This window comes from Hetaerina americana, unplaced genomic scaffold (genome assembly GCF_022747635.1).
Source record: "Hetaerina americana unplaced genomic scaffold, ioHetAmer1.1.p SCAF_5, whole genome shotgun sequence".
Classification (NCBI taxonomy): domain Eukaryota; kingdom Metazoa; phylum Arthropoda; class Insecta; order Odonata; family Calopterygidae; genus Hetaerina; species Hetaerina americana.
The window spans coordinates 77,101,240-77,117,656 of NW_027287095.1; the positions used below are offsets into that span (position 1 = coordinate 77,101,240).

The 16,417-nt window shown below is 36.2% G+C and overlaps 1 protein-coding gene across 2 annotated transcripts in view; it reads right to left on the reverse strand.

Annotated features, from left to right (window-relative positions):
* Vps8 (vacuolar protein sorting 8) overlaps window positions 1-16,417 on the reverse strand; it is a 50,704-nt gene that overhangs the window by 33,760 nt on the left and 527 nt on the right. The window contains exons 2-10 of one of the 2 annotated variants that reach the window (XM_071592253.1): window positions 16,211-16,339; window positions 15,420-15,626; window positions 11,685-12,017; window positions 9,079-9,303; window positions 6,039-6,221; window positions 5,106-5,399; window positions 4,526-4,660; window positions 2,621-2,719; window positions 1,115-1,254 (exon numbers count right to left, since the gene is read on the reverse strand). In XM_071592253.1, the coding sequence (XP_071448354.1) occupies window positions 1,115-1,254; window positions 2,621-2,719; window positions 4,526-4,660; window positions 5,106-5,399; window positions 6,039-6,221; window positions 9,079-9,303; window positions 11,685-12,017; window positions 15,420-15,626; window positions 16,211-16,339 (1,745 nt within the window). The remainder of the gene's footprint in view (window positions 1-1,114; window positions 1,255-2,620; window positions 2,720-4,525; window positions 4,661-5,105; window positions 5,400-6,038; window positions 6,222-9,078; window positions 9,304-11,684; window positions 12,018-15,419; window positions 15,627-16,210; window positions 16,340-16,417) is intronic. The other variant, XM_071592254.1, reaches the window with a different exon arrangement.

A 16,417-nucleotide genomic window follows, 5' to 3' on the forward strand; every position in this document is an offset into this window, starting at 1 on the left:
CGGCAACCTGTAAAAATGTCTTGATTTTAAACAATATTTCATGAGATGATGCGAACTGAGAGACTACTGATGTCAGCAGCCTTCACCACTGCTGCTGATGTGATTTTTAAGGACCTATCATAAAATGGCTTCCAACATGTCTTTGAAGACAGGGAAAAAGTGGGAAATTAGAGAAGGACCAACAAAATTTTGGGAAGAAATAAATGTATCTATATACTATTAACCACCCAGGTTGGTTTTAGATGAACCCTAAGACTACACTTTACAACTCAGCCCTAACGAACTTGACTCAAAAGCGCCATTTATCCACTTCCACTCACCTGCATAGGCCTAACGGATCTATATATTCTCCCACAGTATCATCCTAATGTTAGTGCTAAGCTTATTTTCACAGAGGCATGTCTCTTCTTTTTTTTGCTTCCATTCACTCAACTGCTCAAGGATTTCGCATATTGATAACCATGAAGGCCTGGGTGTGACACTTATTAGGCGTGATACCCTGTGGGCTGTGTTCCATAGTTGCCAGAACTCATTATCACATTAGATTTTCTCATCATTTCTTCTGTTAATTGAGGTAGCTTTACACTGTCTTCCACAGAAGTATTTCAACACAATGCCATCACTGAAATGGCTATCCTACTGTGATCAGATAGCTTTGTAGCTGCCTCACTGAGGAACAGATGCTTCAAGGACTGCCTTTCATCTGATTCCTTCCCTCAACCTATACAGCCTGGGTGACTACTAGGAGAAATAATCTAAGACAGCTCTATGGGTCATAGAAACCTGCAAGCCCTTCCACCATGCCAAAGTTGTAGCTCATGCATGGGTAGGGAAGTAGAGGTATATTGTCACTAAAAAAATATAGCCACCCTTTGTTGACCAGCCCTCTTAGAATACGAAAGTGCCACAGGAGCATTGGAAGGCAATGTTACGGCCACTTTGCCTTCTCCGTAATAACTAGAGGTGTGTTTAAGAGTATAAGTTAAAAAATATAATAACTGTTTTTAAACAGCCCTAGAATTTGCAGATCCACACAATACAATACAAAAACCAAGCAAGAGACAAGGTAAATCATTCCTAGAGGTATTAAAAAAAAGAAACTTTCCATACTCACTTTTGAGATAGAGCAAGACAGTATTGAATGCAGGTAATGATGCTTTCTTCCATTGAGTTCTCGCCATCACCACAAGGGTCCCCACTCAAAGAAACTGGAGCAACAACTTCATCAATGTAAGAACCAAGGATGTCCAGCAGCTGCAAATTAGTACATATGAATGATAAAACTAATCAAATGAGGCGTGACTTCATGAGAACATTGAGCACTATGTATAGATGATTAAATCATTCTTGTATTATTCACAATGCAAATAGAAATGGTATTTTTGAGTATTTATAACATTTTCATGAGCAGCTGTCATCCATTCCTGCCAAGCCATATAACCGAAGTGAGAAAAGGACATGATGGGGTTTAGTATGCGCTGGAGAGTTGAGAGTAAGCAGACAAAGCTCCAACACCACAAACAAACTTAACCCAGGCAGTAGCCCTGCAATCTATTAAGTGGTATACCATGTCCAGAGTAAGCATTTATAATATTATAAATTTGGAATTCACTTGATAGAAAAGATTAGACTACCATTGAATCCTTATTTTAGAAAAAATATAAAATTACATTTTGCTTCAAAAGAAATATCCAGTATATTAGAAGTAATTTAATTTTCAGTTGCCTTGATGACGTGAGCTCATATACACCTTAGAAATATCCTATTGATAAAAAAATGAATCCACCATTGAGATTCAGCGTAAATGGCATTTGAAATCAATGAAATTTTGAATTAGACTCATCCTTAATTATAAGGTATATTTAGTTCTCGCATTCCCTGATAGACATTATTATAGTTTATGATATTCCCTTCTTGTGCCTATACTATGCATACACATAACTATGTACAGATAGTCTGTGAGGAAGTTATGATTCTGCTATCTCAGTGAAATACGTAAGTGCAAAAGGAAATTAAACCTCAATTCAACATATAGACATGTTCAAATTGATGTCAACATAAGAGAGAGAATAAAATGGGACAAAACACTTGAAAAATGAGATGATGATTGCCAAACTCACAGAGTCAAACACTGCTAACTGAAACACATAGAACATTGAGTATTATAGATATAATGTACTTGGGAAAAAGTTATGAGACAAATAAAAATAAATAAATGATATTGCATTTAATTTGCTAAACTCAACACAAACAAAAAAACTTGTGATGATTTGGATAGAGATATGGATGATAGTTATAAGGAAGGTTAATACACATATGAATAGGTCCATATTCCAGTATGCATCATTTCCTTGTTGAGAATAAATGCTAATTTTTATATTCCTAGAGTTAGGTATGAAATCAAAATGCAGCAGAATTGAAAATTATAACAGCTCACCATCTTCTTAAAATCATGCAAGAATGAAACTTGCAATAACAATACAGTCTCGAAGTAAAGAATTTACTGAGAAAGAGTGAATCATGTGAAAGGGGAGGCCATGAAAGACAAGATTTTTCTTTAACTAAACTCCTAGGATAACAGTAAAAAAGGATTTATTTATCATAAATACTATACTATTACTTTTTCACGAACTATGCCCTTTTTTCTTTGAAAAACTGGGACTCTTCCAGTGTCTTCCAAGAAGGTCATCCCCAAAGCCAAGGCATCAAGATGTCTACCCTAGAAAATAGAATAATATAACTTCAGAGACTTAAATGATGAAAAATAAAACAAAAGAAAACATTTGTCAAATTCATGCCACACAAGCATTTACAAATGATTAAAAAAGTTTGTCTGGCTAACTAATATCAAATATTGGGAAAAGAAATTTCTTAAAGATCTGGAGTTCACTCTTGGCATTTACACCCAAAAGGGCTAAGATGCTTACTTAAGTGTCCTATGAGGGAGGTAGAGGTAATGAAAATTGTGACAAGGCATGGAAAGTATGGAGGAACCTTGCTTAATGAGCATAATTCATTCTGCAATCTTACTAGTACAGCAAAACAATTTTTCCCATATAAATTAATGTAAGATACAAGAATGTTTTTCATGTCAAAAAAAACTAAGCACAAGGTTTATTAAAAAAATAATATACACATTGCTTAGGATCGTGAACCATCATCTTTTCTTCTATTGCAGAATGAACCAACCTGGAATGCAAATTTGACACGAAGAAAAAAAATAATCAAAATAATTAGTTTATTATTCATGACACCTTGCTAATTCCTTTCCAATAGAACGCTGCCTAGAGAGATTTTTTTATGGCAACTGATCGTATCTGTCTCACTTTTTAATAATTTTAATTTCATTTCTACAGTTATTTGTATTCCCTTATGGCTGTCTTCTTGCAGCTTTTCTTCGGGGAAATTTTTAGAATTAAGCACAAAATATTATTTAACTTAGCATAAAAAATTCTTAAATAATATGCCTGAATACAAGTTTGAAAACATGTGTGATCACTAGCAGCACTAAGATGCTGGCAGAATAAGTGATAAACACAAATTGAAACATAAGACACAAAATCATTCTGGGATTTCCCCTCTCCTCATCACTCACTACGTGAAACTTTGACAATTAAGTGAGTAATTTTTAAGAATATTTTATCCGCAAGCATGGTTCCACTGTTACTAAATTTTCCATAGTAAAATGATAGAAGCCAATAAAATGTCAATTTAGAATGACAGCAAAGAGAGAGAAGGATAGTCTTGACTCTGAACTTTGAAATGTTGCAAGGGGGACCAAAGGACAGTGTAATGGTATGTGACACAGAAAAGAGTTCAAATTTGTGGCTGTGTGTGACAAGGAATGTGTAAACAGCATCCATACAAAATTTTTTGGTTCAATTCATTTGGTTTCATTGATTAAACCTACACCAATTTCAACATAAATAATGATGGCTAAATAGATGACAGGCTGTGAGCACCTGTACAGAAAACCACAAGTATCTTCCTTGAACATTCACTTTTTTGTCTGAAATCCATACGTCTCTACTTGCCCAACCAACACTGCTTGTGCTTTATATGTTTCATATCCTTGGTTTCAATTTCATAAATACCCAGGATTGTATAAACTGGAGTTATGCATGAAATACTAGGAATGGCAAGGATATCTGGAAATGCGATTTAATTCCAACTCCAGCAAACTTTATTTCTACCAATACATATTTCCAAGAAAATTATGTTAATTATGTTCCCTGGCTTGTTTTTTTTATCGGAACACAACTTACAATTAATCATATGTAAAAAAATTAATGTACTTCAAATGGTGAACCAGACATATCACTAATTCTATCAGGAGCAAAACTAGTAATGCATGGCACTATTAATACATCCTTAAATAAGGCAATTGACTGAATGAATCAAGGCTGGCCTTAATAAAATAACATCAAACAAATGGACCAAAGGAGACCAAATATTTGCCCACTGATCTGACTACATTCGTTTTCAACAATTTTGTGGGGATAAAACTTAATTAAATATAATGTACCTGTTTTACCAAATGGGAGAGGCGATCACTCCATGAGCGTATTGTTAAAACATGAAAAGAGTTGGTGCCCAGCAGAAGTAACTGATTGCCAAAGCTTAAAACAGAATTGTAACAAGCTCTTTCCCCAGCAAGCACCTAAAAGTAAACAAAATACATGGTTAAGGAGAATGACACAGTTGAACTAAAATACTCATGATTGTTCTAACATATATCTCAAATGAAAGACTAAGAAATTAAATTTACATCAATCTCCCTTCCTACAGGGTTTTCACCATTTACATGGGTGCTGTCTTAAACCACTTGCCACACACACACATATGGTGGCTTGCATAGGTGCACATGAAGATTAGCGACTATTATTTTTAAAGTGACATCTTGGCTAATTATTTACCTTTGAGAACCACTTACATATCATTAAAATGGTCTATTACCTTCCAAGAAAAATCAATTGTTACCTAAAATTTAAACCCTAAAGAGGAAGTTCACTAACTTCACAGTTCAAAAAATCACCTTAGAGAATAAAGAGATATATACCTAGACAATAAAACAATCAAACAGCAAGATAACCATAAGAACTTACCATTGCTTGGCTGACATTTCCTCCCGTAGCAAGTCCTTTGAAATGACTAGTGCCATACACCAGGCGTACATCAGAAACATCAAGCGATTCCAATTCTTCCCTTGTTCGAACATCCAAAAGGTGAACTCTTTCAAGACAGTCTATTACAGCTAGTGTCCTAACATCAAGCCAATGTAGGGCAATGAGAGTGTGTGATAAAACAAGCCTCCGGAGGGGAATCATTCTAATTCGCCACGCTCCTCCTGCAGGGCCAATGGTGCCATTTCCATCAACCCCTCGCATATCTGGAGACATCTACAAATGAGAATATGAAATGATCAAATAATAACCAACCACTCTCATTATCAGTAAAAAGAATTAATGCCACAGGAAAGTGTGCTATCATGTCTTATTAGGAGAAAAAGAGAAGACCCACGTAAGATCTGGTGCTTTCTTGGCATATCTCCTTAATGAAGTTTTCTTGGGTCTCACACTGGGTCAGTGGTTCCATGTTGGCTGATGTTTCAACACTCAACTCGAGCATTGCCCTCAGAGCTGATGAGAGTCTCATCAGCCCTGACAACGATGCTAGAGTCAAGTGTCAAAACGTCGGCTAACATGTAATCCCTGACCCAGCGGAAGACCCGAGATAATTTCATTAAAAATGTCCAAGTAACTTCACTTCAAAGTAATCTCTAGAAACAAGGTACATAAATATGCACTTGGAGGAGTCACTGTGAAACAGAAACAACAGACATCCCAAGCCATGCCAAGACATGCCAAGTCTCACATGACAAAATGACACCTTACATCTATGAAAATTTTGCATAAAAAATTTTAAATATATAATTACACATTGGAAATGCAAAATCATGTTACATCTTTGCCACCATATGCAGAAACACATTTCAGTAGTTCATTATAATTAAAATATTGCCAATCAAGCATACGTACCTGAAAAAAATGGATTGTTGATTCTCTGGCAAATGCAAGTACAGGATCAATCACTCGGGAACCATCTGCTGCTTGGATAACAACGAACTGCCATGCCAGGAGAGGAAGAGTTGACGGATTGGAAGAATGGAGAGAGTGCGTAAAAATCACTCTCATCCGAGGACGAATTGTAACAACGATCACCTGGAAGGATATGTAACCAATCCAAAAAGATATGAGAGGACATTATAACAGCAAATGCCATTAAAGAATAAATCAGCGCTATAACCAGTAAAGAGTATGGCATTACCGTTCAATTATGTTCTAAGTACATAATTGAACGGTAATGTCCACCACCATAAGCATTCAAAATAGACTAAACATGGCAATGCTGAGTTTGAGCTTTCACTCTAAGAAGCACACCCCCATCTCCTAGAAGTAGAAATGCATGATTGGGTCCAAACACACATAAAAGGCCAGTCCCATAATATTTGAAAATGATGATTGAAAAAGCATCATTATTTGTATAATCCTCTTTGATTTGTGCTGAACATTACAATCATCAATACCTTCAATCAATTTTATTGGATGAATCAGACCTAAAAAATATTTGGCAGTAAAATATGAGGCATGTTTTTTAAGTAAGTACCATTTTGAAATTAAATAAACAAGAATATTGTTTTAACAATTTTATTTTTTTTATGAAATCCTGCATCTTAATTTACCTTTCTTCATAATTTTCACTAATATTAAGGATATTATGACATTGCAGAACCAGCTTTTGAATCCCATCCTCGTAGCAGTCTACCACCTGATTTGACAACCACTGCAACATGGTCATTATGATGTCAATATCATCATCAAGGCGCTGAACACCAAGATGCATCTTCAAATATAAAAACTGGAGGTAGCCACTGGGTATTAGATCAAGAATGTACTGAGGGTGATCAAGTTGTTCCAGCCAAATGATCCAATGAAATCTTTAGTTTGATTAGCCATGCATGGACAGGAACTGTCATGGAGCAAAATGATCTCCTTACTCAGCATGCCCTGCTTGTTTACCATTCTAAGTCCACGAGCCCTCAAGACCTGTTGAGTCCAAATCAGCAGCCTAAATGTGAAGTGGAGACTACAGGAAACTGTTGCATTGTACCATCCGTATAAGGCATCATCATATTAAAGTAGTGGCAATGCATTTTATTAATTATTATGGATTATTTAATGATAATTCTGAGCCACATGTTTACAAAATTTTAAAAATTGGCAAAAACAAATGTCTCTAGGCAGCTTTCAGATAAAAAGGAATTAGGTACAAGGTGTGTATAAAAAGTATCAGGCAAAATGTGCCAAGCACCAACCATCCACTAGCATTCTTTCAGGCTAGATTGTGCTGTTGGTGGACCCCTGTTGAGTGACTCAGTGCAAGCAGAAAATGCAGCGAACAATTGAACAGTGGTACGCCTTCAAATTTTGAGCTAGACAGGGGACATTTGGCACGGAGACGTTTGGTATGATCCGCCAAGTGTTCAAGGATGAAAGCATGTCACAAACTCCAGTTTTTAGGAGGCTTAAGCTCTTTAAAGATGGCCGAGAGTGTGTGGAGGGTGAGCCCCGCACTGGACGTCTGTCGACAACATGCAACGTGTGCGTGAAGTGCTGAATTCAAACCATCGGTTAAGTGTGAGCTTGATGGCAGATCATATAGGCATTGATAAGATGACAGTGCACACCATTATCACTTAAAATTTGGTGATGCGAAAGATCTGCATTAAACACGTCCCGAAGGTCTTGACGGACGACCAAAAGCAGAGTCAAGGGTCTGCTTGCTAAGACCTTCTGCAATGGCACCAGCCCATTTCCTATTCCCAAAAGTGAAATAATCCTTCAATGGACACCACCATGGGACCCTAAATGCTGTCTAAGAAGCTTACACGCGTACCCTTAAGGACCTTCCCAAATTCGCCTACAGGGAAGCCTTTGTGTTGCGGAAAATCTGCTGGCAAAAATGTGTCGATGCTCAAGGGATGAAAGATAAACATGACCCACCATTCTAAACAATGTATACATATTTTTCTCTGAATAAACCTAGTACATATTTTTTTTGCATGGAAGGCATCATATTATTTTACATTAACTCATATGAAAAAGTTGTTTCATTAAACAAGTGTTTCATTTTGCAAGGAAGATCACGGAATGAATTAAGCTCATTGCACGACGATCCACTGTACACAGCACGCATACACCAAGTGCCGACAGCAGCTAAACAGCAGTTGTATTTCAAAACAAGTCTTACTTAAAAAATGCACCTCGTATATTAAAATATATGTGTTGTATATACCGATAACATTTTATATTAAGAAGTATGCTCACTGGCTGCATGAGATCCGCAACCCAATTTGTGAGATCAACACATTTGCATAAGACAGCAACATATAAGGGTAGAAAATATGCCTGTGGACATTAAAAAGTTAAAAAATAACGGACATTACTTGGAGGATGAATTTGAGTGTTGTGGTAGTAATAATTATAATATATTTATTTGTCCATTTGACACAATGTACAGTATTGAGAATAAATGCCAGGTGTATAGGACATAACAATGGGATTTGATTACATTATTCCCGAATAGAAATACAAATTACAGTTATAACAGGAAACTAATTAACACATTAAGTTTTACAGAATTTTAAATGGTTAGGCAGTATGAGATATGATTTATCTCAGTGTAAATATGTTTCTTCTTAGAGTTTCATCAAGTTAGGGGAATAGAGATTTAGGCATAATAAAATAGAGCAATGCACGAAAGTGCATTATTGAAAAACAAATATCAAACAAAATTAATTGAATATTTAAGTTTTCATATAACCATATGCTACAAAAAAATCTCGATGCAGCATGATTTAAAATGCCATTTAAGTCATAGAATAAGGTCATTTAAATTGTGCCAGATAAGGGTTAACAATTTTGGAATATAAGTAAGTGCATGGAGTAATGTGGCATTAACAATCTGGAGTAAACAGATTAGTACATCAATTAACAATTTAGAGAGAATGATTCTCACCTTTGATAGAGTAGCCATAGCAACAGCTACGACCTCCCTGAGAGGATGCTGGGAAGGATGGCGATTCAGGAGTAACAGTGGCTCCAATGCAACCACTTCACCTCTACTTCCAGAAAATAAACACCGAGAATCACAACCACGTACACCCATTGTCCTTTTGAAGCTCAGCTCAAAGACTGAGCCACCACTGTCAGCACATAATGCAAGCGTTGGAGAGTCTGTAAACTATACAAAGAAATGAAAAAAATTTCATGAGCAAATATAATTATCGAACCCTACAGTTTAGTGAAAGAGCACAACTGATAGATATTGGATGTTTTTTCACTAATTTTAAGAGCTGCTACTTTCTTGCTAGTTAGTATTTTTCAGGGATTGGTACCTACAACAAATATCCTTGGTGATGATGTCCGTAGTAAAACCTCTGGCAGGATTCCTAAGTATTCTAAGCACCTAGGTGCCTCAATATTGGTACCAAAACCTGTTAACATTAGATACAAAACTGGTGTTTTTCCACATGCTGGCAACGGTCCATAATTACATGGGACAATACCCTTAGAAGGGGAAGATGGTAAGAACCTTTAGCTGACGATTGCTTAAGTGACATCTATGGACAGAATATTATTTGGCAATACCTGTATTTTTGAAGTTGGTACACCCGATTGAAATGCAAGATCAGCATTGGTATCTAGAGTGAAAAAACAACATATCAGAACCTAGAACTAGCACCTCAGGCAACAATCCAAGGTACTGATACAGAGGACTGATATTCCAGTTATTTTTTTTCATTAACTGGGTAACGATACTGGTACTTGCACCAGCCTATGGAGTTTCAAGGATGGCATGTGTTTGATGTGCTCAATACAGAACATATGAAATACAGTCATATTTGAAGGGAAATTTTGTTAGATGTTATAGAGAATGTGTTGTTCTGACTTGTTTGACTATATTATATCAAATAAATGGTTTTATGGCGATGCTGGTATCTCTTTCAATGATAGTTGCTCAACTTAGGTAATATGTTTTTCAAAGCCCACCTCCAACTTCCACTATTCAGTTTCTGCATTTATGAGTATTTGCACCCTTCGGAAGTAATACTTTTTATTAGTATTATATTAAAATTCACTTCCCTTACAATTATTTCAATCTTTCAACTAAAAATCTTAACTAGATTCTATCTTAAGACAACTACTTGACATTTTTAAACAAAGAGGCTCACTTTTGACTTCAAATCAAGCAAAGAAAATTCAATTATTGAAGCTGCTTACTGTTAATTGATTAAACATTAAATAAATTAAGCAAAAGCACTGCAAGAGGTCTCATGGAAGTGTTGGCTTATCTTTTCATTTGACTGCTATAAATATACCAATGAATGTCTACATTTTCTTGAACTGGTTAAAGAAATTCCTTTTTTAAAAATGGGTGATCAAAGGATTGAAAAAGCTACGCAGATTTCACAAAAACTTCCCAGAAAACCAGTTCCATCACATAGGTGTCATCTAGATATCACATGTGATGAAATCAGTTACACCATCATAAAGTTTTTATTAAATCTAGAAAGTTTTTTCAAACCTCAGTATGCACATGATTTCATGAGGTTGAGCTAGTAGTCAATGAGTTCAAGGGTGACCAAAACAAGTGAAATTACAGTTCCATTTCAATGATTTGTTTACATTGCACCTAGAATATTAAAAATACGTAAAAACCTGTTAGTAAGGGTTAATTACTTTGAATTTATTTCAGTTTTTTTCTGATTGCCAATTTATCTTTTAAGATAAATGGTGCTGCCAATACTCAAAATGTTAAGAGGACATCTCACTCCTGCTCAACCGGCCACTTTGCAAAGTGACAGTCTGCACATTATTCATTAACAGCACGAGGTATTAAATTGAAATTTTCTGGATACAAGACTGGACTTCCGACTACAAATCCCAATTTCTCAATGAAATTGCTACATCACACAAAAAAATATCATTATTTCTATGAGGCTAGGATAATTTGGAGCATTTCACAAGCTGGCACAACATTGATTCATGACAATTAACCTTGATTTTTCTGTCAATACGAATTTAGCACTATGAATTTTACATTTTTCATGTACGTAATTTCAATTTAGAGTTTTCTGTAGCAAGTGATATTGAAATGCATAGTTGATCATGTAAGATTAAAATGAGCTAAAGACAATAGAAAAAAGCTCTAACCTTTTTAATGTCAGGTCTAACATTTGTTTACAATGATTGCAAGCTGTTGTTCTGTCAGATGTAAAAAAGTCATTGGATAACCAACTAGGAACACATATACAAAGTGTTGAACCTTCAGCAAAAAAGAACAATTTTACTATCCCTCAGAAAAGATTTTCTATGATGCAATTCAATGTTTTACAGCTTTATCAGTAGCTATTGACGATACCATAAAATGCATTCGATCATCAAATAATATTTTCATTGAAATATTATGATTGCTCTTTGTCAATGCTTAGTCTGAACACAATCTTCCATAATATGCACATTAAGTTCACATTAACAAACTTATAGCTAGATTTGAAAAGAGAATTTAACCAGATGCAAATTTACCAACTATGAAACATGTTTATCAACCTGATAACTCACCTTAAGGTGAAGCACAGCAGTTGCTGGAGGATGAGCATCTGAAAGAGTTCGCAGGAGGCGTCCACAGCTCAAATCGTACATAAAAATGGCACCTTTGGCAAAACCCACGAGCAAACGACTGCAATCATGGTTTAGTGAGAGGGCAGAAACAGCACCAAATTCAGACACAGCATTATTTCCAGCAGACCCTCCAGATTGTACCCCTTCTTCAGCACCTAAGCACCAGCGTAATGTTTGTGATGAATCAAATACTAAAACCAAGCCATGAGAAGTGCCAACAGCTATCATAGTGGAGGCAGCAACAGCAGTGGGGAGGCCAGCATTCACCCGTTCCTTTAATGTACATAAAAGTTTTTTACTTCATTGGCACCCATAGAAAAAAAAAAATACCATGACACACAAAGACAACAAAGAAACAGAGATAGGCATAACGACCAGAGATTAATTAATCACAAGTCAAACAGAGCAGTATGAATAGACGATGTCAAACCAGCATCAATAGAGAGTTTACAGAAAAATGAAAGAAATGGGTTCTATGAACTAATACCAAGGATTTATGAGGAAGGAATACAACCAGATTTCCTTAGATCAATCCTGATGCCCGTCCCAAAAATTCTAAAGCAGCTATACGTGAAATTATAGGATAATAATATAATCAATAGATAGTAACAAAATAGGGCAAGCAACAACATAGACAAAGGTCAGGGGGCTTTAGAAAGGGCAGAGGAAGCATAATGCCATTGCAGTGATGACAGCATTAATAAGAAATTATCAAATACAATCACAACGTCTTTATGTAATTTTTGGATTTTGTGATGGCATTTGACAATGCTGAGTGGCCTAAGTTAACGGAGATAATGCACAATAAGGGAAGATACTGGAAGAGTATGCCTTATTTCAAAATTTTGCATGAATCAGATGACACAGAAAAAAGGTAATACATGGAAAATGGGGATGGATAGTGATAGGCAGGGGCGTGACAGTATTGCCCATTATCACCAGTATTTTCCAGCATATATAGTGAGACATTGTCAAAGGTGGCAAGGGAAGGGCTTGAGCCGGGCATAAAATTGAACCGCAAGATTATAAGCACAGGTTTGCAGATGAATACTATAAGCAATGGTGAGTGAGACAGGCAAGGGACTACAGTTATTGAGTGCTTTATAGGAACATTGCAAGAGGTGTGGGATGAGGATTGACCACTAAAAACATCAGGAGAAGTGGGAAAGCTAAGTTAAAATTAAGGTAGGAGGGAATAAATTAGATCAGGTGCGGCAGTTCACGTATTTGGGCAGTATGTTAGATGAAATAGGGCATTGTAGGCTTAATAAGAATTGTATCGGCAGAAAAAGCAATAGCAAGAGGAAAAAAAGTGATGATGGGAACATGGAGTGCAGATGGGAAGATAAATTAAGTCTTTAATATGGAGCATAGTACTTTATGGATTTGAGGCCTGTTCTTTGAGGTAAGATGATGAGCACAGATCGGAGGCTTTTGAGGAGCAGGAGTGGTAGAGAATGGAAAAAAACTGGACAGAAAGGAAGGCAACCACTGAGGTTTATCGAGGGTGAGGAAAGCGAGGAAGTTACTGCGGTAAATCTGAATTAGGCAGAGAAAGTGGATATAGAAATTGTTGAAAGGTAATGGTATGATTTGTGAAAAAAGGTAGGGGTATGTTGAAAACTGTGGTAGAAGAGAGAACATTGAGTAAGGAGGGCAGAGAGTATACTTTCGGAGAGCATGAAGGCATGTAACAGTTATGAAAAAAAAGATGAAAATAACATACTGAAAAAAAGGGAGAAGTTCTTCAGATACTTGGAAGTAAATTATCATTATCTATCTTGGGTTGTTCTGCTGCATGGCAGGTTCACTCATGGCTGTCTGTCCAGAGCCAGCCTCTCAGTTTCTTCATGCTTTCTTCCAGCATCAAATACATCTTTCTCCCTCATCCTCTCTTCCCTTCTATCATTCCCTATAACACAGTCATCACCAAGTTTTCAGTCGTCATAAAATTTCTTAATCATCTTTCTTTTCCTGGTTTTCTCTACCAATTGTCCATCTTCTCCAATTCTTCATCACCACCTCATTCTTCACTCTATCCTCTCATCTTAATCTTTTCCATCCTCCATTTAGGAGTTAGGTAGTAGAAGAGACTCCATAGTCTCAACCTCAACCCAATATAAAGGCTAGGGATATCTATATGCGTATGTATATATTTATCTATCCTCCTCCAGATCTAGATTTTGAATGCCTCTATTCTTTTTACTTTCCACAAAGCCTAGATGTCATGTTTTTCCAATCTCTTTCTCAGTTCCTCTGCCCACAGTCCATACAGCAGTTTCTTCTTATTATTTAATTTCTCTTTGACCATAGCTATTCTTGATTTAATTTCCTTTGAATAGGATGTGTCTTCAGTGATAACACTTCCCAAATACCCTAAGCTCTCTACCTGGTCAATCTCTTCACCTTCCAATGTGATGCTGATCCTTTCACCCATACCTCCTACTACCATACATCTAGTCTTTTCTTGTTTACTAACATTACATATTCCTTACATTTGTTGTTTAGCACTGCTACCATCTCTATGACTTTTTGTTTATCTGCCACTACGGCCAAATATCATCAGCAAATCTGATACATTACACTCTTGCCTCCGATGTCCATTCCTTTACTTCCATCAAAGCATTGTTATTATCTCTTCCAAATATATGATAAATAGGGTTGGAGACAGGCAGCACCCCTTCCTATTCTAATTGTCCGTCAACCCTCATCGTATTCTTACTCTAACTTTCCAACCGATATACAGGTATTTAACCAGCCTTCTTTCCACACAATTAATTCCATGCTTTCTCAGAAACACCAATAATTTTTCTCATCTAACTCTACGAAAAGCCTTCTCCAACTTAATCTATAAAACATACTTTTTTGTTCTTTCATTGTCTCTTTCACCAATTACTCTCAACAAATCTATTTTATCTCTTGTCCCTATCCATTGTCAGGGTCCATATTGTTCTTCCATCACAATGTTTAGTTTCATATACCATATTCTGTTGAGAGGATAGAGAGCTTAATCCATAGATCAACTTTTTTCAAGTTTTTTCTTCGTATGAATCTGACACTGCATTTTCCCCATAAAATCACTAATAATCTGATTATTCCAGCTATATTTTTTCTTACAATAAATTTGAAACATGACAACAAGTATTGATACTGTTTCCTTAAGGTATGCCAGTCTCAGGGATCAATTGTTTGTCTACTGACCAGAGTGCCTATGTTCAATTCTCAGTGATTTTGAATACCCCAATTTTCTCCCAAACCGAATTTTGGCACCAGATCTTCCTAGATTAGTACAGGTGTCACAGGGGAAGGAACTAGCCCCTCCTATTCTGGTGTGTGAATTTTGTAAAAAAATATGTTGTAGAAATTAGTTCAAGTTGAGATTTACTCTCACTTATAAAATCAACCTTCAGGTTGATTTAAGTGGCAGGGTTCCACCAGACCACCCAACACAAAAGTGTTACAATGCCTAAAACAACCATAATTATATTGATATTGCAGTTAACAGCAGATAGTATTATGACAATTCAGCCAATGGGTATTAACAGTACAAAAAGTATACTGCACTGAAAAATGATATTAAAGTTAAAATTCATTAGGAACGTTAAATTTCAAAATCCCCATGTCATTCTAATGAGCACATAATAGTGCAAATCAATGAATCAACAAAACACTTACTCTCGCAGATGAAATTTGCTGGGAGACTCCACGAAGAATAAGGTGACGAAGCAATGATGATGGAGGTGGGATGGGCCGATTAGAAAAGCCTGCCCCAGGACTTCTTCGACGTCTGCTACGCTCAGATGAGCATCGACTTCGAGTATCCCAACTACCTCTTGATCCAACTGATAAGGTTTCCACAGCCTCTGCTCCAAAAGAGCCACCCTAGTGGATAAATAAATCGAAAACTCCCACGTATAATCAATCACACAATGGATTTTAAGTTTTCAAGGTAACGTTATATCTTAAAAGCAATTCAACTACACATTTAAATACCCGGGTAACGCTCGAGCACCACCACTTGAGTCAAATAAATGGAAAAATAATTTTCCTGTTGACAAATTGCCCTTTAATTTTAAGACAAAAATACTTTAATAAGTATTTTGTATATATTAAAAAAATGGATAACCATAAATCGGTCGGTCTGTTTCGGGGTGAATGACCTCATTCAGTTACAGAGGGTCCAAATACCACAATGAATTTTCTGGATGGCAGTCCAACGCTTTTCATAGTTAAATATTACTATTTTTACGCATTGCGAGAAACATTAATTTTTTAAGAATATGGCAATTAAAAATAAGCCCCCTTATAAATATTGGCAAGGAGTAGGGATTACTCATGAGTGGCTTTTAACTCCGTAGCCCGGGATAAATACGATAGCAGAAACTGATTTTCCGGAGGCCATAAAATATATTCACATGCATGTAGATATTATAAATTAAAACACCTCATGATATGCATCAGTTTACCTCTCCAATATGGGGCAATGAGGCCAAGTCATCCTCACTTAGGGAACATTGGTCATCAATATCATTTAAAATACTTTCTAGAGTCGGCGCTTTATCTACAGGAGGAATGTCATATTCAGAGTCGTCCAGCTGAAATCCAATGAAAAACATGAACTCATTTATGTAATGATTATACTGGAACTACTGGAATAATCACATATCAACGAA